The 23591-nt window shown below is 44.4% G+C and overlaps 1 protein-coding gene across 1 annotated transcript in view; it reads right to left on the minus strand.

Annotated features, from left to right (window-relative positions):
* Positions 1-22916, minus strand: part of MED13L (mediator complex subunit 13L) — a 172872-nt gene extending 149956 nt beyond the window's left edge. Inside the window, exons 1-2 of the mRNA XM_084217442.1 lie at positions 22157-22916; positions 3204-3441 (exon numbers count right to left, since the gene is read on the minus strand). Of these exons, the coding sequence (XP_084073568.1) occupies positions 3204-3441; positions 22157-22228 (310 nt within the window). The 5' untranslated portion in view covers positions 22229-22916. The remainder of the gene's footprint in view (positions 1-3203; positions 3442-22156) is intronic.
* Between the last annotated feature and the right edge of the window lie 675 nt (positions 22917-23591).

Below are 23591 nucleotides of genomic sequence, written 5' to 3' on the forward strand. Positions count from 1 at the left end.
ACTAAGTTGTTTTCCCTATGACTATTTGAAATTCTTTTATTAATGGCAGATTTGTTGTTTACCAAATCTTCAATGTTATAAAGATAAAGAGTTCATGAGCAAAAGTTTTTGAATTGCTTCTGAAAGCAAAGCCTCAGTTTGGACTTTTCCTCTGTTTACTGAAAGCAGTAAATATCATACAGCACTACTGGAGTGACTCTCTTATCCAGAAAAAAAATCAAAAATTATAATTCAGACTTGAATTAATAAAACATAATATTGAAAAATTAAATTCTTTAAAATTTAATTATCACTAAAATATTTCACTTTCAAAGCACAAGTCCTAGGCAGGAAAAGAGAAATCCAAAACTTTATTCTTGATAAGAAGACCTTACTAACAGGAATTATTCCCTGCAGTCCCTATATCTCAGATGTCAATGTTTTGGATAGACTCTAGTCTTCCTCTTGGATTTGCAGCATCAGATTCCTGGGACTTCTGCTCCTTGTGAATACAGCACAACAACAAAGTTCTGGCCATGGAACTCTAAGTCACAGTGACAATCCAACCTGCAGGAGCAGCATTTTAAGCCAAAGCAGCTCATTTTCTGAGTAGGTTATACCAGAAAAAGGCATCATGTTACCCTGGCCCAGCTGACAGGCAAGGAAAATTCTGCTTCAGTAACTTTGCTGTTTTCTGTTTGTATGCCCACATGGAAAAGCCCTTTATATTTGCAGGAAGCTAATTTCAACTATCAAATACTTCAGTATTGTGGCCTGTTTATACCATAAAAAGCAGAATAAACTTGTTCAGTTTGCCTTCTGGCTGCATGAAGCAGTGAACACAAACTGTGTCCTTTGTCCTATCTCAAGGAATCAATGGACATAAATGCCTTGTTCTGGCAGAATTTGAGGCTCAATATTTTGTCAATACTGATGTTTGAACTCTAAAATGTACTGAAGAGAGCCCAACAGCTCTATCAGCAGAAAATGTACAACACTTACACAATTTACATCACTTTGAACTATATCTGATAAGTCACTACAAGTGTTTCAATGTGCTTTTAATATAGAACAAGGAAATCTATCCTTGTAGGATTTACACACATGACAACAAACGAGTTTCAGATTTAATTCCACTCAGAAGTTACTGCTCTGAAGGCCCCAGACTGGATGTGGGAACGCCTCAAGTGCTGTGTCCCGTTCTGAGCCCCTCAGCTCAGGAAGGACCTTGAGGGACCGGAGCATGTCCAGGGAAGGGAACAGAGCTGGGGAAGGGGCTGGAGCCCCAGGAGAGGCTGAAGGAGCTGGGAAAGGGGCTGAGCCTGGAGAAAAGGAGGTTCAAGGGGGCTCTTCTGGCTCTGCACAACTCCCTGACAGGAGGGGACAGCCAGGAGGATTGGGCTCTGCTCCCACGGAATAGGGACAGGAGGAGAGGGAACAGCTTCAGGTGTGCCAGGGGAGGCTCAGGCTGGACACCAGGGAATTTCTGCATGGAAGGGGTTGTTAAACATTGGCTGGGGCTGCCCAGGGAGGTGGTGGAATTCCCATGCCTGAAGGTATCCAAGGAACACCTGGATGTGGCACTCAGTGCTCTGGCTGGGGGATCAGGCACAGGTTGGACTCAATGACCTTGGAAGTCTTCTACAAACTAAATAATTCTGTGATTCCATACAATTTTGAACCAGGCAAACAATGTATGACAGTGCTGCTTTGCTATATTCTGCCCCTTACTGCACCCAGCAGAAGCAGGTTCAGCTGTCCAGACATTTAAGTGGATTTCCATACCACCACCACTGGAAGCAGCATCACATTGTTGTAACCAAGATGTCAGATATAAACAAGCTCCATCTATTTACAACAGAAACAGAAGCATCACCTGCAACTATCCTCAAATAAAAAGACACTTAAGTCCCATCTACTGCATTTGAAATATTAAATAAACTATATTTCACTAAGACAAAAGCATATATTATTAAAGCTTTGCTGGGTAAGTAGAAATATTACCCATTCCCTCATTCAAAACAGGTGCCTCATAAAAAATGAATGCCAGTGGAATGGCTCAGCACAGCACTTGTGAGCCATCTCTTTAATTATACATGATCACAGGGCTACCTGTGTGGAACACGCCCCAAGGTACTCAGACCTCCATATCTGTGATTTCACAGGCTCTGGTGCCAAATAAACAATCTGGCAGCCATCAAAGCAGGAAGTTTGGAACAGTGTTTAGAAGAGAATGAAAATAAATGAATATACCATAACCCAGGACTAAACAGTGCAGGGTACAGGTGGGAGATAAGCGACAACACAAGCACACTTGATAAACAAAATATTCTGTGTACTTGAAACAAATTTTATCACCAAGTCACCAGAAGGTCTAAAGGCCACAAGGATAAAAAAATTAGTGCAAGAAACCGTAAGCTGATCTTTATGATTGTCTTGGGTTGTTTTAACTACTTTTATTATTCCAGAACTGGTGAACTTCAGTTGTTTTCTTGCAAGACACAAGGTGAAAATGGAGTAAAATTCATCAGCCTAATAAAAGACCTTGTAGTTCAGGCAAACTAAGACTTGTCATAGCAACAATACACTACTGAAAAGAAAATAATACACACTGGATACAGTCAAACCCAAACAGGATCACAACAGACACAGTAGAAGTAACTTTATCATGTTAAAGCTTCACATTCTGGTGACTCTGAGGACAATCCCAGTTGCACAAAGCCTATAATCACCAAATTATCACTGTCACCTCTGACCTACCTGACTCTTCATGCCTCTTATTCCACTCACTTGTTGTAACTCGCCTTGGATCATGCTCAAATCCTGCAGCACGAGCAAGTCCTGACCTCACAGATTTTACCTGGGGTGCTGTGGAGTTCACCTGACTCTACAGGAGAAGTGATTGATTCCATCAGCTACTACCTCATGCCAGAGCTGGAGTATTACTATTATCATCATCATCCCTTGGAACCAGAATTTACTCTACTTTCAGTGGTTCCACAAAAATCCAAGTCATGATGTTGACTACAGGTCTCCTGAGTTCAAGTTTCACTTTGCATTTTATCACGCGACAAAGAAGTCAAATTTAAGTTTTTTTTGTTTTCCTGTAGGTCATAAAACATGAACTATGACAGAATCACATAAGGTAGCAAGTTAAAGCATTACAAAAATTTTCTTTTTCACTGGAAAAAACGGAGGCAATTGAGAAGCAAAGAGTGGCTTACTGTGCAGCTCGCGGTGGATGACATCGACCAGGTTGGGCTCGTCCCCCCACCAGAATATCCAGAGCTCCTTGCAGTCGGGTTTGACGTCCCGGCGCCACACGCACAGCAGGTTGGCCTGCAGGCAGCGGATGAAGCTGAGCAGGATGGGATCATCCTGGGCTGGAGCTGAAATGATGGGCCCACAGTCCCCATGGCCTTCAAAGTTGTACCTACGCCATTTGATGCCCGTGAGTTCGGCCTACGGTAAACAAAAAAAGAAGAAAAGAGTCACTGGATCGCTTCATAATTTAGTTACAGTCATAGTTTGCTTCATTTTCATTGGTTAATTCCTCAATTCAAGTTCAAAAATCCTCCTATTCATATATTCCCCTTCAAGGAAAAGAATTTAGAAACAGCACTGAATAAACCTGGCTTACCCCTGCATTTAGGTTTTCATCACAACCTGACTCCCTTCTATTTGTTTCTATTCTATTCATTTCCAACAGCTTCACTACATTTCTAACCTTATTGTTATCTTATTGTCATCTTAAAAGTTAGAAAGGAAAAAAAAAAAACAACAAAAGGAATAAGGTTCATTTCCTACAGGCTGCTTGGTGGCCACATGAGCTCAGTGTCAGCCCAAAAGTTGGCCACTTGAAAGTCACAAACAAAGCACCACAGTACTTAGGAAAACCAGTGACTTACTGGAAAATCTGAAAGAGTTTCACATTGTGACATTACAGGTTTAACAAGTGGGGTTTTTATTTTTATTTTGTCCAAATGAACAAAAGTAGAATATGGAAAGTTGCCATTTACTACCTCTCAAACCAGACAGAAGTCTCTTATTAACCATCAAGGAAAAATGAAAACAACAGATTTGCTACCCAGACATTGAGGAAAGGTTTTCTTTGGGCACTGAACAGCTTCCCCAGGGAATGGGCATGGCCCCAAGGCTGCTAGAGCTCTAGGAGTGTTTGAACAATGCTCTCAAGGATGCACAGGGTGGGATTGTTGGGGTGTCCTGGGCAGGGCCAGGAGCTGGATTCAATGATCTTGATAGGTCACTTCCAGCACAGGGTGTTCTGTGTTTGAGATTCTCCTCCACTCCCAGTTTGCCCCATCCCTGTTGTAGCCTCCCCCTTTCTCTCCACTCTGCAGCACAGGACAGGGAATACCCGCAGGACAGCCTGGTTGTTATCAAACACAACTGGTGTGTGTATACCCTGCTCACAGTGGGCTTGTACTCTACTCTCTACCTGTTACCACATTCCTGCTGCTGCTATTCCCTCCACTGCTTCATTTCCAGTGTTCACACCTTCTCTTGGCTGCCCAGAAGCAGCTGGTGCTCAGCTCCCAAGTGCTCCTGCAGGAACAGCCAGCTGGTCTGCCACAAGGACTACAAACACTCCAGGGCAGCAGCTACACCTCTGACAAGAGAGGGCATTGCCAGGGACAAGGGAAGGACCCAGCACTGACTGCAGGAATGAATTTTTACTCCTAAAGATCCTTGCAGATCACATATTCCTCCGATTGTTATCACCTGTGTAAGGACATTCAACTTCTCCTCCAAAACCCAAATTTCCCATCACACACAGAAGGATTTCCTTTTTCAAGTCCACAAACTTTGTCCATTTACAAGTTTAAACTCTAAAATTTACTTCTGCCCACCACAGTAGGCAGAAGGAGCCTGCCTGGTTCAAGAGCCAGCTAGTGAACTGCTGAGGAGCAGAAGGTGATGCTCATCATACCAACAACAGAGCAAAAACCACAAGTATTTCTTGCATCTTGTAAATAACATTCCCTGAAAAAGTTTCACCTCGTTCCTGTATACAGCCTGGCACAGTAGGACTCTGGCCCATGGTCCTGGGACTCTGCCTCAAGGACTATCTCCCCAAACACTGATTATCCAGATTGCCCATTTAATAGACCTCTGAAGAGGCCTCACCAGGCACATGGCCACTCAGTACTGCACTGGGAAGGGGAAAAACCTATGGAACACTGAACAGCAAGGAAATTGGGTTTATTGTTTGCAGACCCCTAAAACACCAGACATCTTTAGCTCCACAGGGCAGAAGGGACACTGCCATCCTATATCCTGCCAGCAGGACACCAGTCCTGGCTTGTCGCAGCTGGAGGCTCCCTACAGCCAGCACTCAAGTCTTGCACTCAGACAGAAATGCTGATCAGCCATCCAAAGGGTTAGGAACTATGGAAAAGGAAATGGGAAATGATATTCCAGAGTGGCTGAGATACACAGCCATGTGCCGCCTTCCTGGCACGATAAGGGCAGGGGAATGCAGGAGGAAGAGACAAAATGGAAGGAGTAAAGTTATTTTTTCCATAGTAGGGTGCTAGAACGCCTCATACATTAAATAACAGTCTAAGAAAAAGCGCTCCTCCAAAATATCTACATCTGCTCTACATGCATCCCCAGCTATAGCATGGAAAAGGAACAGGCAGAGTTTCTGGAACAGGACAATGAAAGTAACTACAGACCACAAAACAGCAAGAATTAGTGCCAGCCTAGGCAACCTGTGAAAAAAGGTTAAATGTTTGTGCCATAACCAGCTAAGAACATATGCTAAGTCACAAAGAGCATGGAACAGGAAGATGATGAAAACCAAAACCAAAAACCCAACTGAACAAAGGACGTTACCCAACAGCAGCACTCGCTTGATCCACACAGCAAAAGCCAGAGCTCAGCTGTTTCAAAGAGCAAAGAGGCTCCTGTGGCTTCCTGCCAGCTCAGAGGTATCACCCCAACATCCCCCCCAGAGGAGGGATGAAACTGTCAAGGAAAGCACAGTGAAATCAGCAGAGCTGCATCCAGTTAAATTCTGCACTAACCCCTGGAATCTGCAATTCTGTGGACTCTGAGGAATGATAAACTACTAACCTGGATCATACCAGTGCCCACACACACACAGAGAAAAAGGGAGAGACGAGTCCTGGGGCTTTGGACTCAGTAGCAGCATTAAATGAGCTCTCACACATCGTTTCCCAGTTCGAGTTGCAGAGATGTGGTTCAGCACATGTATTGGGATATGTCTGTTTCTGTTTAAATTTTTAATAGGTAAGCATCAGTACTAATCCCTCAGAACTTCTGGATTGTGTCCTCATGTTAATTAAAATTGAATCCAAATAGAAATTTGAATCCAGAAGGGATACACAAGAGCAGACTACACCCAAAACACTTACACACATTCTACGCCTCTACTGATGTTCTGTGTAAAGTATTTAACACACTATAGGGAGAAGATCTGCATCCACATGGAGATTTATTTACATTAATTTCTTTAAACAAACCAACAGCCCTGGTTTGAAGAGGCCTCCATCTGTAGCAGGGTTTGCACAGACAAGCAATGGGCTGTAGTTCTGGGAACTGTTCTGAACAGCCAAATGTGGTTTCGTTTGTTCTTCACTGGAAGTGAGCACAGGCTGACCCAACACAGCCTCTTCCTCAGCCCCAGCCATGCATTTCCATGTCCCAGTCTGACACTGGATCTACTGGTCATGGAATCACCCCGTGAATGGGATCACTTCACCAATTTAAACAAGAGAAAGCAAGAGAAAGACTAACATTTCCAGGCTTAGCACCCTGACAGCTTATCCTGCAGCCAGGGAATGACTGAGCAGCCCCAGGAGAGGAGGGAGAGCAGAGTGGGATCTCCCCTGTCAGGGACAGCTCCAATCAGATAAAACACAACCTTCAGTGCACCCAGGCTGCTGCTCATGTACATCTCAACCAACACAAGCAAGCACTGGTGCCAGAGCAGGCTTGGCCTGGGTGCCTTCCCTGCAGCACTCAGCTGCTGTTCAGACATTCACACTGAGCTGGGCTGACTCAAACCCAGAAGGGTTGGATTAAACGACTTTTTCCTCTAGTCAGATCAGTCCCCACACCTGATTCATTAAACAGCCACAGAGATGCTTGTACCGGGAAGTCTGAGGACAGCAAAGCAGGTCAGGGAGGGCAGAGATGCTCTGATTAGTAAAACTGCTGGTTTGAAAGCAGCCTGAAACACTGAGACAGAAACCAAAATTGCCAACCTGAGAACAAAACTGTGAACATGCTGTTTAACTCACAACTGGCTAGAGATGAATTCAGAACAAAGCAGAACTTTGCCAGGTGATGTAACTGACTGTGTTTCTTGCATCTCTTCCCATAGGCATAGTTTTGGCTTATTGCAGTTGCTACAATGTTTTTAAAACTAAAAAGCCTGATCAAAAAAACCAAGGAACTTACAAATACTTACTATTATCCAACACTGTTAGCAAATCATGCATTAAATGAGATTTTTGCTTTGGTTTATAAAGGAACATGTGTTATGGAGGACTGTGCTGTGAAGGGTTTAACTGCTCAGATAAGTGGGGCTTTTTTGAAATGGAGTTTTTTTCCTAAGTTCAGCAACTGCACTTGGACACAGAATATTTGTGAGACGCCAGTTCTAAATGCACTGGGCCAAGCGTGTAAGGAAACAGAGAAATTGGATCTCTAACAGTAATACCCAAACCCTTCACTAACATCCAACTTCTTACAGAGTAATTCCCAAGACACAAAAAGATCTGTTTCTGATGTTTTCAAAAGCAGCTGTCAGGGTAAAAGAGTGTGTTCAAATTCCACACAGGCATCCAAAACCACCCAAAACATCCCCAAGAAAGAGGCATTAATGAAAACAGCGCATTGCCAATGTCTTTATTCAGATGCATAGCCTTAGAGTGATCACACAGAGTCCCTTGGAAAGGAACACAAACTCAGGTTTCAGTGACCATCATCACACCCTGCAGAGTGAAACAGCCTCAAAAGAGATGAGGAGCTGAGTGTTCAAACCTCTGATCCCCCCTGCACACACAGACAAGCAGAGAGACACAGAAAGCAAATTAGCACTTTCTTTCACACCCTGCTGCCCTAAATACAGACACCTCCACATGTACCTGCCACAGCTCAGGGCTCCAGGACACCATCCACGACTGTGAATTCCTAGGAGACAGAAAACCTAAGCTCTTCATTCTTTTCCCCCTTCAGGCTTAAATCACAATAATAGGCAGGCTGGGAGGGTCTTCTGCTGATCTCATTGTGCTCCACTCAGATTGGCAGAGTTTAGGCTGCTAAAAAATCACAATTCCCCAGTAATATTTCACAGTGCACAACTCGGTGCTGGCATGCTCCCAGCAACCCTGAAGATATAATTAGTGCTGGGTAGCCACTGTGACTGCTTTCCTCTTCTACAGCCCTTGCAGATGGAACACAAACAAACCCATCTTCCACCTCCTCTTTTATTTCCCATCTCCACCAAATGCTTTTTGGCCTCTGTTTTATGGGAAATGGACAGGCCAACTCTAAATTAACTTCTCCAGATCACTTGAGTAATTCCACCCATTTTAATACACAAAGCTCCCTGGAGAGACTATACAAGGATATAGACACAGCAGAAGGAGAAAGAGGGAGAGCATCAAAAGTTTGAGAAATTCTCGTATTTGGCCACATCAAGTATAAAGCAGAGCTATTTTTGAACTACTTTGTGCTTCTCTACATCAAAAACAATGACTAAAATGATATAAATGTGCTATTTTCCCTGCTTCATATCGAACAGAAAAGTAAGAAAAGCTAAGATAGAGTCAGGCTGCAGAGTGTAGAAAATCATCTGGTACTTTCAAAATAGGAAGGATACATTGGAAAGGAGGTAAGATCATATCATGAATAAAAGAACCAGATATCAATCACACAGGCCCTCAGCTCCAACCCTGCTTTCTCAGAGACTTTCAAGATGGCAAATTTCAGGTCATTTTATTTTTCACACTTCTCCAAATTTGAAACAAAACAAAAACCAACTATAAAAATACTTCCCAATTGCCTGCCTAAAAGGTGCCACTCAGACAAATCCAGGTCTGCCCAGTGCTTCAGACATAACTTTCTTTAATGGTCTTAAAAAACCAATGCAAGCAATGTAAAAATGAAGCCACATATCACCACTTTTACAAACACATTTCAGTTAAACAAAGGAATATAAAAGCTTTCATCAAATGTCCTTCTAACCCAGGGGAAGATGTTAAACTGCTCAGGGTACCTTAAAACATTGTATTTACCAGCCTCTGAAGTTAGGCTCAGTCTAAGCAATTCCTTTAAACTAGAATTTTGTTTGCTTCTACGTAGGAAAGTAGTTGCTAAGTATCTTTAGTCTACAATTTATGCTTCAAATTGGAACATAAAACATGTAAATGCCATATATATGTTTGCCAGTTTTATTAGTGTCTCATCTTGAGAGCTTCATTCAAGTAAGTAGCTATTCTGAAGCCACCAGAGACTCATACTAAGGACTACTCACATGAGTGAAAATCTGCATAAGAAAGCCCTTAGTTCATAGTCCAAGAATTTAAACTGTAGTTAAAGGTGTCATGGGAATTACACCACCATTTTAATTAAATGCTGTAAGATCTTGCAGACAGACTCAAGATTAGCACCATCTGTTTTGGTTACAGTGTCTCATTTCACTACATCATCCTCACACAGCAACGAAATATCATTGCACACTCCACTCCAGCCATTTGAATACCAGATAAAAGTTATGCCATGTTGATACACTTCACTAGGAAGGAAGGACAAAAGGACGAGGACAGGAGGACTGAAAACTACTCAGTAACAATGTGCTGCTTGTGGGGGAGGGAAACACCATCCCCTCTCACAGTGAAATAAAGTATTTAGTAACATCTGCCTAAGTCCCTGTCAAGTACATTGAAGGAATAGAGGAGATTGCTTAACTAAAAAATTTGTTTTCTTCACAGCTTTACAGACTGTTTGTACACCCTGAGAGAGGCTCCTATTCCCACAGCACAACTGAGCACTGCCAGCACCTGTCCACAGACATTCCCCATCTTTTCTGCTGGGTCTGTAGATCTCTGGGGTTTGAAAACCCACAGCAGATTGATCATCTCAGCCCTGCAGAGTCTCCTGAAATCAGATCATTCCCTGAACTACATATTAACATTCTCCTCTTCATGCTTTCTGTTTTAAAAAAGCAAGGAATGGTTTGTGTTCCCTTCCCTCAGGGCTTATCCCTTCTGCCCCTGTAAGAGGGAGGGATCACATGGCAGTGCAGAGGCCTTGCATGCACCGAATGAGCTTCAGAAGGACATTTCTGTGAGGCCAAGTATTGCCATAACTGCACAAAGTCCTCCAAACTTGCTCTGAAATCAAGAATAGACAAAAAATAGCACAACAAAAAATAGATAATTCTGAAATAGGTGTCCCATGGCAGAAAAAACACCATGCCATGGTTTGTGCTTTGCAGCCCAGTGCTCAGCCTCAGCCCTCTTAGTATGCAACAGAGCAGCAGCAGAATGACATGTTTGACTTTAATCCTCTCCCTGCATAAGCACACAGTCAAGTGGCTGGAAAAAAAGGGATAAAGGGCAGCCACTAACAAGCTTTTAAAAATGAAGGATGAAAAAATTACCTTTTTTTTGTTGTTATTCCTTGGCTCTTAAAACCAACATGAAAGTGAGCATGCCAGTGCATGCAGCACATGTGCCTGGGACAGCTTTCTGCTGGATAAATCCCTGCAATCCATGACGCCTCCTTCCCTCATGCCCCCTGGAACAGATTATCTAAATGCTCCTACTCCAGAGCTGTTTGTGACAAGCAACAGTGTCAGGGCATTTGTGTGTCATCTTTTACCTTTGCAAGTCTCAGAGAAGGATTTAGCTGTAACCAAAATCCTATTATCAGATATCTCCCTGATGGACTTCTGTACCTGGGGACATCTGAGATCCCAGATCACAGTATCGAAGACCAGCAAACCAAGGCATTTCTAAAATAATAGTTTTCACATTATTAAAAGCCACAAGCTAACAGCATGAGCTCTTATGCCTAAAAAGTAAACAGCACTGACAGAAATGAGGTATTTTTTCCTCTTTCTCCCTAGCATGAGGGTGACTTTGCCCATGTAGGAGAGGAGGTAGTCAGAAAGATTAATTGCTTCTTTCAAAGAAACAAAAATCAGACCCATCTCAGAAAGAATTTGAGGTGGCAACCAAGTACCATCTTTCCCAGTGGAAAATATGAAAGGACTCCAATACTAATGCTCAAATTTCAGCAGCTCTGGCAGATGCAGGAGTTACCAACAAAGGCTTTTTGAGTGGCAAGCATAAAAGAAAGAGCAATCTGGTAAAAGCACCCAAATTACTGATATGGATCCAAACCCTCACAGAATTTCAAGGTTAAATACTAAAGTAGATGACTACAATCAAGCACAGCAGAAGGAAAATGAGCACACACTGACACACTGAAAGAGAAAGTATCTTCTTCCAATCCACTGCAAAAACAGGTTGGCAAAACAAAACCAAATGTGAGAAATTCTTATAAAAGAAACAGAAGGTGACACAGAAATTGAGGCCATTACAATTCATCTGCAGCTCTGCACATTCATCACAAACTGCAGCTCTTGTTTCACAACATCAAAACCAGAAGAATTACAGGAATGGTCAAAAAATATATATTCCATACAGTTAAAAAATCATCCATGGTTTAAGTCTGGTTGGTTTACAAGAGGGAAACTGAGGTTCTCTAGAGAACAGCTACTGGTTTTCTTCCAGATATCAAATTAAATCAGCAGAACACAGACTCAAACCAAAATGAGGTGGCTGAAATTTTTGTATCAGGATAAAAATTTATGTAGTAGTTCAGAATTTTTCTATAAAACATCTACCTGATTTAAGAAATCTCTCAACCAAATATACAGAGAGCCTGGGAGATAATTCAAGGAAAGTGCAACTGCACCCACTTCAGCAAATCCAGCAGGCCAAACAAACACTGGTGACCACTGAGACAGGACACTTTGGTGGAATTGTGATTCCACAATACTGTTCCATGCCCCTTCATTTAGTGAGGTACCAAGAGGTATCTTGGAAATCTCATCAGCACACAAAGCACTCAGTGGTCACCCTCAGAGCTGCCATCCTCAGCCAGGACCCAATGTCCACCTAAAAAGCAGATACAGTCATTCAGGACTAACTGCAAAAACTTTTAAAGAATAATTTTAAAACAATAAAGAATTAAAGGGGAAATTTTTGATAAAAGACCTTTGAGTTACATCAACATCTTTCACTTTCAGTGAAGGTTTTGGTTAGCATACCTGCAGCTCTTAACCAATCCAGCAAATTCAGAACATGGTTCCATGCTGGTGCCTGGCTCAGCAGCTCCCCTCCACTGTCAAGGCTCTAACCCAGTCCATCAGAGATGGGAAAGGATAATGTGATAAGCATGGCTGGAAGCCAAAGAGCTGAGACTCAGCCATCACTTGAAAAGATACTTTCAAGCCTAAAATACTCAAGACATAAACATAAGGAAACAAAGATGGCAGCAGCACTGTCCCAGGTCAGCATGGCACTGAGACTCACACAGGCACTTCCACACACATGTCCTGCTGGCTCTTGCACCAACACAGCCACACAAAATGGGAAGCTGCTGTGCCAGAATCCCATCAGCAGGAGTGAGAAAGGGAAACAGGAAAGCCAATCTGCAGAGCAAAACTGAATGGGCAGGAATCTGGGGTCCAGAGGATGCACAAACCCCACCCATGTCCAAACATCTACCCAGCAAAGCCATGGCAGCCCAAAGTAACAAGGCATGATTGGGTTTGCTTTGGTTTGGATGTTATTATTGGGAAAAGGGGAAGAAGAGGACTTGATCTTGGAGCTCTTTTCCAACCTTAATAATTCTACATGGAATGAAGTTTACCCATGGCAGAGCTGAACACTTACCCCACAGGCTGTATGGAAGCACACAATGCCTGGAAGCAAAATGCCATCTCCAAGACAAAAGACAGAAGCAATTGAAGAAATTCTTTTCATATTACCAAACCCTGGGTTAAGGTAGTGACCCACCCCACAGCTCAAGTCACAGACACTATTTTACAAAAAGGCACCTCCAAGTTCTCCATCACTTCCGATAGTTTCTTTACAAAAGGGAATAAATTATATTTTAATAAATTATATTTCTGAGTAGATGGTTGAGAACAGATAATAAAATGGAAACTACCACTGCAAACTTCAATAGCACACAAAAAAAAGCACATAAAGATGCAACTTGCCAGCAGCCAGGGTATCCCTCCCTTGTTTTCAGACAGGGTGAATGATGAGGTTTGATTTCTTTCTTCAGAAAGAATCAGAACTGACTGCCTATTTTCCAAATTAAAAAGTCCCCTCTTGGAGAGAGCTGGACTACAAAAGTAGTCCAACACATGAAAAAAAATAATTACAAAATCAAATCTGCAAGAAAACAAAAGAATCCTCTCTATTCTTCCCAAACTTAACTTTCTTTTCTAGATTTTTTTTTAACTGAAAGAGGAAGGAAATGTCAAACATCAGAGTCATACCATGGACTATCAGCTGTTTCCCAAACCAAGTAATCTGACATATGGGCAGAAGAAAGCAGGGGGGAGGGTGGGCTGGAGGAAGTAACAACCCGAGCAGAGTAAACTTTGGCACAGTGAGTTAAAAACTGCGGATCCGTTTCTTCCATTACACAAAAAGCTGCACCAAGGACTCAGAACATTCCCGTGCCCCACATCTGAGCAGCACAGCAGCTCCCACGGGTTTAGAGCTGTGTCCATCCCTGTCCTGCCCAGCAAAGCTTGGTTTTAAGCCACGTCCATCCCTGCCCTGCACACCTCTCTCCCTTCCCAAAGGAGCCCAACCCAGGCTCCTGCTCTGGGACAGGGAGGCAGGAACAGCACAGGAATCCCATCCCCCAGCCCTGGTTCTTCATCCCTGTCCTCATCACTGACACCCAAAAATGCCCAGCTTGTCAGGAGCAGCCAAAATCCCTCAGCCCTTCAAAACCCACACCTGGAGAATCCTGGTGTCTGAATCTCCTGTAATATGGAAAGCAGTAAATAAAGCCACTGCATGACTGGTCATGTAGATTGACTTTGCCAGCTCTCTCACTGTCATTCCTGCAAAGACAAGAATCCAGCACCTCCTGCCAGAAGGGAATTATGGAAATTCACAGAGAGCTCCAGTCAAAATTTTATTAAAATACACACAGAAAATTAAATAACTAGAAACACTGGGCTAAAACTGAAAGCAGCTTTTCAGAATAAAGTAATTTAACCAATTCACCTTTTCTCTCAGCAAAGAAATTACTTTTTTTATAAAAATACTTGACATGGCCACTACAAAATATTCCTGGAATTAATTTTGTATCTCACCAGAGCCGCCTACAAATCCAGTAACATTGTAGACATACATGAAGTGAGACTCATAAAAGTCCAACACTAAGAGACTGCAGATATATTAAACTAGGTTTGAAAACTTCTTAGTAAATCAGAGACTCCTATAAGCAAAAAGTCAGGAGTCTATAATGTAAAAAACCAACACATTTTGAAACTTACGTCTCATAGCTGTCAGCTATGAATGCATTGTTATCAAAAACTGGAAGTTTGCCAATGCCTGATCAATAGGTAAAGAAGAGTTTTCCTTTAAATTTTGCTTTCAATCCTCTGTTCTCACAAAATATTGTATTTTATGGGCAAATATGGAGTCATAAGAACAGGCAACCACAAGGCCCTGACCACAGCATAGCTCTTTTAAAGCTAAAAGATGAATGAAATAAAGTTTTACTGAACAAGCTTTAAATTTCCTTCTCTAAGACACGGATTGTGGTTACAAAGCCACTTTGATCTCCGTTCAATCCATGCCACTGCCAAAACGTGGTGGGGAGAGAGGAATGAGGGGAACAGAGCTGCCTTGGGAAAGAGAAGGGAGAAAAGATTTTCACTAGGTCAGCTCCACACTCCAGGCTTAAATATGAATTTATGGACCTTTCTGGAGCCACCAAGGCATGGAAGAGGAGTGAAGGGGGAGGAACAAAAAAGCCAAATTTTTTCCTCTGTAATTACGATTTTCATAAACAAGTATACACTAAGCTGCAACACTGCTGATTAAAGAAAGCTGAGGTAAGTGTCCCACAAGAAGAGATACAGAAATACATGTGTCACATCTTATTACTTTTGTAATAGAAGCTTGGCCATTTTTCTCTATTTTCACAAACTGATTAAATACATTCCTTAATATAGGGACAAGGTCATTGTGTATGTTTGAGCTCATCTGTGTTAGTCACATAAATGTAAATATTGCTCCAGGGCACCTTATACAACAGCACCACACAATAAAATCCCCCATCTCAAAGAAACAAAAGCGAGGATGCCACTAAAAGCTCTAGCCACATGTTCACATGCACTACCGCAATTCTGCTCATGGATTATGGACATGACTCAATCTGTATTTTTACAGATTAAGGTAGAAATTGAGAGTCAGAATTCATCACAATTAATGAATAGTCACAGCGCAAGCCAAAGGAAAAACTGCCTAAACCCTTTACACTTGTGAGTAAGGCAGCTCCTTACTACATGAGGAAATGCTGAGACCCCTCCCAATGTGAAGAGCTAAACTTCTTCCCTGGTATCAGAGCAGGTTCTGCTCAGCCCTCGTTATCATTTTGCAGTGCTGGGATGCACAGCTCTGTAACGAGCTGGGCCACAGCAGGAAACAACACAAGCTGTCACTGCCAGTATTCCAAGTCCCCTTATCCCTGCCCTGTGTGCTCACTCCACTATTGTGTGCACAGAGTGCCCAACACCAGCTTTTAGCCGTATTTTGAGGTCTGCAGAGCAGAATATTTTTATTAGCTGGTTTCTCTTTAAAACTATCAGTTGATGTCAGGGAACTCAAGGAAAGAGGATCTATTTTTAAAGCAATACTTTGAGCTCAAAATGAAAGCAGTGGAACAGCCTGGTCTGAGGAACAAAGATGCCCCCATGTAAACACACACTCCTTATAAGCAAATCTTCTGGATTTGGGTTGGGATCTTCTGTTGGAAACACTTGTGCACTTTTAAAACTGGCAAGTTAATACTAAAACAAGCATGTTTTCAGTCAGAGCAGTATTTTTGCTTATTATTTGTGTTACTATGGCACCAACAAGATGCAAATGCCACTGTGACAGACTCTACACAACGAAGTACACGACTCACCCACAGAACAGTAAATGAACACACGCAGACTCCAAAGTTTTGTATAAACTACACTTGTCAGCCTTAACAACAGTGGGAACGGCCCAACCACCTACCCAGTGTTACTGGGTTGTCCAGAAGATCCCATACAAGCTCAGGAAAAGGGGTTTTGTAGGACTGTGGACATCAACTACCACCTTCCACAGCTACCACAGAACAAGTAGAAAAAACCAAAGAACGTAAATCTATAATGACATGATCCTGGAGTACACTGGAGCCAGCACTCAAGGAAAAATAAAAGGCAAAGGGAGCAGGCATAACAGCAGGGAGACAATGAAGGAATGCAGCAAGGTGCCAACCATTCCAGCCATGGGATGCGAGAAAAAATTGGTAGGCTCATCGCTACTCTGATGAGAGCAAAACCCAAACCCTGATAAAAGCATGCTGCCACAACTATGATGTAAAAGAGGACTGAGGCAGGTGGGGAGGTGGGTGTAATTCCACAGAGAGATCAAGGAAAGTGGAGACAACAGGTGCATTCTCACTCAGTGACCAGGAGGCTTCAAACCAGCCCAGGTGTTCACCCCACCACAAAGTGCAACAGCCCCCTAACACCGATGGGCTTTGGTATTTAAAAGCAGTGCATCTGCATGCACACATATCCTTTCATGTAACGCTTCTGGGAACTAGAGAGATGAAAAAATTAAAATCCACAAAGATTCCTTCTTCATCTAATGACCAAAGTTACTCCAGTTAACACACTCAGCAAATATATCTCATATGCACCACACTTATTTTTTTTCCACCAAAGATCAAAACGTTCAGTTTCTTCAGATTTTCTTCAAAAGAACTGCATTGTCCAGAAGTAAAATAATAGAAGAAAGGATTAAAAAGTTCTATCTGTAGATCTTTCTTTATTCTTTCATATGAGGAAGCGCTCTAAGAAGAAGGCAAAAAAATCCGAGATCAAATGAGTCAGGGTGGGGAGGGTGTTTGAGAACTGGGGTTATGATGTCAATTCTGTATTAACAATGTAGAAAAATAGAAAAATCTATTTCCAGATAGTGTTACAGTAAATTAAAATTCCTGTTCCTAAGGTGTAGTTACCTAGGATATTTTTTAATACTTCATCCTGATATTTGGATAGTCATTTTTTTGTGCTGATGTTCCCAACAGCAGTCACACGATGGGACACACAGTGCCACCAGAATCAGGACAGAGTCTCTGGGGAAGGATTTCCATCCCCAGGACATGTGCACATTCACAAGATACTCACGATTTCAAGGAAACCTCACTCACATATTTGTGACTGATTAGCTTGGACACATTTATTCTGAGCTGCAAATGTCACTCCTGCACCCCCCATTTTTTTGGGGAATATTCCCAAAAGGTTGGTTATCCAACAGATCCCTCAATTCCCCTCCTGGAGCTGGGCATGCTGGCTGAACATCACTGTCCCAATCTCTTTGCAAATCTGGGTCTGTTCACTTCAAACCCTCTCCCTGGCATGTCCCATTAAACTGTCAAATACTCTGACAGGACATAATAAAAACCTACCACTGAAGTGATTTAAAACCTGAAATAATCTTTTATTAGCAAGAAGTGAACAAGCTTTCTAATGTCATCGCTCTACTTCTGTCTTGTTACCTAATAAAACTCAGGACAAAGATAACTAGAGAATCAAATACTTTTGCACAACTTGAGAGGTTAATCCCATTTCTTAATTATTTATGCATGTAAATTCACACCTACATAAAATTCCAAACAAGCAAGATAGACACTGTTCAGTGCTGAACACTCAGGATGCCAAAATCCCAGCCCACTGCTCGGAGCACTGCATTTATGAAAACACAACAAGCAAGGACTACTGGTTAATTCACTACTACTGAAGGCATTGAGCAATCAACATTTACTATGAAGTCCTTTACTGACAATTATGCAACAGCAAGGAATAGCTCACAGCAGCCTCTGCAACCTTCACTTTCTGATGCCATTAAGAACCTTTAGGAGAATAAGCCAAGTGCCACCTCAGGTTGCTTTAATTCCTTTTATTTTATTCTGGAAACATCAACAAAACTCACTGGTCAAAGTGGACAACTTCTGTTCCTGGATGTGGACTGCCAACTTTGCCTTTTAAACAAGAACAAACACAATTCCCACTGCCTGGACCCTTCTGGCAGTGGGTTCCTGTAGGAATGCACTTCTACGTGAACATGGGACATCTTCCATAGCAGCTTCTATAACCTGGTTTCACTTCCCCAGAACACAATCGTATCTTTTCCAGCATGAAGATTCCTACAGTACCAAATCTTTCTACCCCATGAAAGCTCCTCCAAATTTCAGGTCATTCCTGACACCCCTGGCCATACTCTGCAGCTCCAGTATATCCAGCGTTACACAACTTCACCCCAGTTTCCCAAGACTGAGTGTGCCTTTGGATCCACCATGGCACCAAAGCCTAGAGAGTTGAGGAAACATCTTCATGAAAGCCCTCACTGTCATATGAGTAACCCTTACTCACAGGAAAAGTCAAATTAATTTCAGTAAGACTACTTTTATGATTAAGGATTATTCACAGGAAGACTGCTGCCAGCTGAGGCTGAAGTTTTAATACAAAGCATATTACCTCAGAACATTTTGTCTCTAAATAGTTATTAGACAGCTCTTAATTAGTATTTAAATAAACTGGCCCATACAATGGCTTATTAAATACTGTTTATCAAAACAGACATTCTTTTCAGAAGCAGCAGCAGACATTTTGACTACAGCAAAAACGGAGTGAGGATAAATATCATTTTTCCTACTGCTGTGCTAGAACAGCAATTTCAGACAGAAAGTGTCTTTTTAATGAGCAAGGCTATTATACTTAGCAGATTAAACAAGTTATTATTTGAGGAGTACTCTGATAACAAAGATGCAAACCGGCCCTTCCATCACCTTACTGGGAAAGGCTCCCTGCTCAGAGCAGGACTGGGGATGTGTGCAGGCTGGCTGGGCTTTCTGCCTGCCACAGCACACCAGCATGAACCCATTTCCCAGAGCAGCACTGGATCCCCGCGCTGCTGGAGAGCGCCACACACAATGGTGCCGCCAAGCGCTGCAATCCAGAGGGACATTCCATGGAATGCCAGCCCAGCACCACCCCCAGCACCTGCACAGTCAAAGGTAACTTTAAAACCTTCACTTCACACCGTGCCCTTCCCTCAGGGGACACATTCTGAGCCCACACCACTGAGGGCCTCCACAGTGTCTGGACACCACCGATAAATGAGAATCAGTTACTAAAAGCTTTAAGAAATCACTTTCCATCAAAAGATTCAGAAGCAGCAAAGGCTCCTAACCTCTCTAGCATGTCTACAGCTAACAGAAAAATAGAAATCATGAAGTGTTACACCAACCCAAACCCACCACAGCAACCAGACAGAGCTGACACAGAGCTCTGGCTTCTCCAGGGCAGGGAGACAACGTTCCTGCTTCCACAAAACAAATGTCTGTGGCAAGGAATATTATTTAACCATGAACAAACAGTATCATGATAGACTATAATTATTTCAGAACTGTAATTCTCCAGTCACAAACATTTCTTTGTGATTCACACACAAAACAAAGCCTGCAGTTGAAAAACCCCCAATTTCTAATAGGAGAATCAATTTTCAAAATATTTGTAATCTACCTCGCTGTTAAAAAATGAATGGATTCCCACCAGCTAGTGGTTTATATTTTGTTCTGTTACACTGAAAAAGTAAATGATTAGCAAAAGTTTCTCTACATACTAATCCAGACTACTGTAGTTTAAACACTTCATAAATTCTGAAATGAATATGACAATCTGAGGTTAAAGGGTCAGTGGTGCTGGCCACATATTTTCAGTCAGTGTTTCCATTTTCAAAATCTTTCTCTGCTACATAAATCCCAAAAAAAACCTAACACAATATAAAATAAATCTTCCTAATAGTTTTCACATAGGCTGTATTTTAAAAATACTACTACTTTATTTCCTTTTTTTTTTTTGGTAGAGCCAGAATACAATAAAAACAGAGTTTCATACACAACACCACATTAAGGCACAGATACCTCCCACAAAATTACATGGCAGATTAAAGGGTTGCACATTAAACTCATTATTATTAAAGCCACTTGCAAAAGAATTTAATTTAACTTATTTCACTGATATTACACACCCATTTAAAATTGAACATTTCCCTAGCCTAGTCAGGTGGGAGAAAAAAAGCAACCAAACCACAATAACTATGAAATAGCTTCACTTTATAATTTATGCTAATTGCATGCCAACAATTATTTTTACCAGTGACAGATCTGCAGATTGCAACTGCAGGAGAAGTTCCGCCTCTCCAAACACACACTCCAGTCTGCATTAATGAACGGGGACCTCACAACTCTGTGAGGAGCAAACCCTCCACTGCCTCCCTTCTACGATCAGATACGATTGTTCCCCTCATGCTTCCCGGTTTATTTTCCTCCCTGGCTAAGAGCAGCCGTAGTCAAAATCACCATAACAATCCCCCAAATCACCCTTCCTGCATCTCGATACACAGAGCATAGCTACATATTTATAAATACTACTACATGCCTTCAAACAGAAGCACTGATACAAACTTACATAACGTAACAGTTCGATAAAAAGCCAAAGTTAGAAATGTATCATTCTCACAGAACAAGCTCTATGGGGCAGTTTTCTAGCAGTGGAAGACTACAGCTCTTGTTCCAGATTCTTAAAAGGTACGAGCAAAATATACACCAAACACATGTAGGTTAAAAAAAAAAAAAATCCACAAATCCTGAGACAAAATAACAAATACACTACAATAACGTTAAAAAGCATAAAACAAAGAGCTTGATCATTTGCATTTCTAAGTAATTTCCTTTTTTTTTTCCCTCTCCTTATTTTCATAAGGGAGCTAAAAACAATCTCTTCCGTTCTATCAGAAGAAGAACATATGCACCCACCTCCAATTCTGGCAGAGCTCTGCTGCGGGGAGGGGGCACCCGCCACAATCCTTTCACACATGCTACCCCCAAAGTTGCATCACAAGGTTTTAACTCCACCACACCACGCACTGAACAAGTCCCTCCTCCCCTCCGACATTATCCCTGTAGCGCTGGAAGGCTCCCGACGATCCAGCAGTCCTCTCCTCACTCAGCTGTTGCCCTGCTAGAAGGGATAATGTTCCTGTGCGTGCCAGGTAAAATAAAGCAAAGAATTTCCAAACGACTTTGCCATTACGCACAAATTGTTTCCGTATTTTAAACTTAAATTGCCGGTCTATAGCCAGCCAAAACTGATACCATGATTTCTGCAACATTAAACCACACCATCCACGTCGGAAGTTCCCTGTGAGATGGGCAGAAGGTATCTATACAAACAATCCGGCACACTACTGTCAGACGCTGTTGTTCTTTGGAGAAGAAAAAATTAAAAGGTTTGGTTGTTTTGTTTGTTTTTTTTTTTTTAACCTCTTGCCCCCGAGCACGATGTGTGCAAAAAGGAGAGCAGGCTGTAACAGCAGCTGACACGCCGTCACAGGAGCCCAGAGCTAAGTCCGACAGTCGATCACACTACATGAGCGTTCGTTGCTGCTGAAATGGCGTTTGTCATTGTGAGAGGAGAGAAAACCCCCCGGTTCGGTGGCACAAAGCGCACAGGGCACGGAGTGCCAAGGGAGGCGGGGAGAGGAGCCTGTTTACCCAGGGAAGATGGTCGCGCAGGGGACACAGAGCCATCCCCTCCCCGCTCTCCAGCTGAGAGCGCGATACACAGACCCGCAGCAAACCACGCTAAGGAGCAAAATAAACACGGGGACCGGGCCGGGGGAGGGGCCAGCGCAGGAGCAGCCCCGGGCCCTGCCTATAAACCCCCGGCAGCTGCTCCCGACCGGCAAACCCGGCGCGGAGCCACCCCCGGGCGCCCACCCGCACCACCGCCACCACCCGCTCACTCACTCACCAGCGAGAAGAGGTTGGAGTGACAGTCCTCCAGGCTGGCCCCGTTCGCCACCCAGTTCGCTGCCGCAGTCATGATCCTCGGCGAGCCGGACCGCCACGGCGGGGCATGTCTGGGGGGACGGCCGGGGGGCGAGGGGCAAGGCGGGCGACCCCCGGGGCGACCCCCGTCACTGCCCGGGGCGGCCGCCGCGCTCCGGCCCCTCGGCCCCGCGGGGCCCCGCGGCCGGGAGGGGACGCGCCGAGGCCGGGGCGGGCGTGCTGCTCCTCGCTACCCGCCCCCGCGCCGATAATCCTCGAGCCGGGAGGCCCTTCTCCGGTGCAAACGGGGGGGACGCGTCCCCCGCTCCTCCAGGCCGGGAGAAGAAGAGGAGGAAGGGGGGGCCCGGGGCCGCCCTTCCGCGTCCAGGTGCGGCCCCCCCCGATCGGGGGTCGCGCGGAGGGCGGTGGGTCCGTGCGGGACGCGGGGCGGGCGAGGCGAGGGGGGGTCCCGGTCCCGGCCCCGTGCGGAGGCGTCGGCGGGCGGGGGGCGCTGTGTCCCCTCCCCGCCCCGCCCGGCCGCCCCTCGCTGCTGCCGCCGCTGGCTGTGCGTGGATGGTGTTTTCCTCCTCCTCCCGCTCCTGCTGCCGGCGCCGCCGCCTCGTCGGCGCTGCCCGCGGGGTGACGGCGGTGCGGGCGCGGCCCGACCCGGGCAGGGAGCGCTGTCCGCCCGCGCTGCGCCGGCCGTGCCCGCAGCGGCCGCAGCTCCGCGCCCGCTCTGCCTCCTGCGCTCTGACAGCAATGGCGCCCAGGCCCGCACCGCGCCGCGCCATTGGTCCGCGCCGCACCACGTGATGCGGACCCGGGGGCAGGGCCCCGGCGCCGGGGCACCTCCCGCCGCCGCTGCGCTGCGCCCGCCGCCCGCTGGGGGCGCTCGGGAGCGGCGGGGCCGGGGGGTCCCGGGTCGGGTCCCGACCCTCGGCTCGGGGGCGCTGACGGCGCCGGGGGCGGCCCGGGCAGGGGGACGGGACAGCAGCGCCAGGTTCTCCCCCTGGAGGGTGCACGGGCGCTGAACGGGCTCCCCGGGGACCGCTCGAAAGTCACAAAGTGCCGCAGGACATAAGAAAACCAGGGTCGTACTGGAAAAGGTGAAACAGAGTTTCACATCGAGATGTTACAAGTTTACCAAAGGAGCTTTTTTTTTTCTTTTTCCTAAATAAATAAAAAAGGGGATAAGGAAAGTTACTATTTACTGTGTCTGAACCAGACAGAATTCTCTTATTACCCATCAAGGAAAAGCAAAAAGAACCAACGTGGTACCCAGACATTTGGGAAAGTTTTCCTCGGGCACTGCCCAGGCTCCCCAGGCAGCGGGCACGGCCCCGAGGCTGCCAGAGCTCCAGGTGCCCTCTGAGAAAGTCCTCAGGAATGCACGGGGGGGACTTTGGGGTGCTCCTGGT

Source organism: Fringilla coelebs (assembly GCF_963513975.1).
Source record: "Fringilla coelebs genome assembly, chromosome: 17".
Classification (NCBI taxonomy): Eukaryota; Metazoa; Chordata; class Aves; order Passeriformes; family Fringillidae; genus Fringilla; species Fringilla coelebs.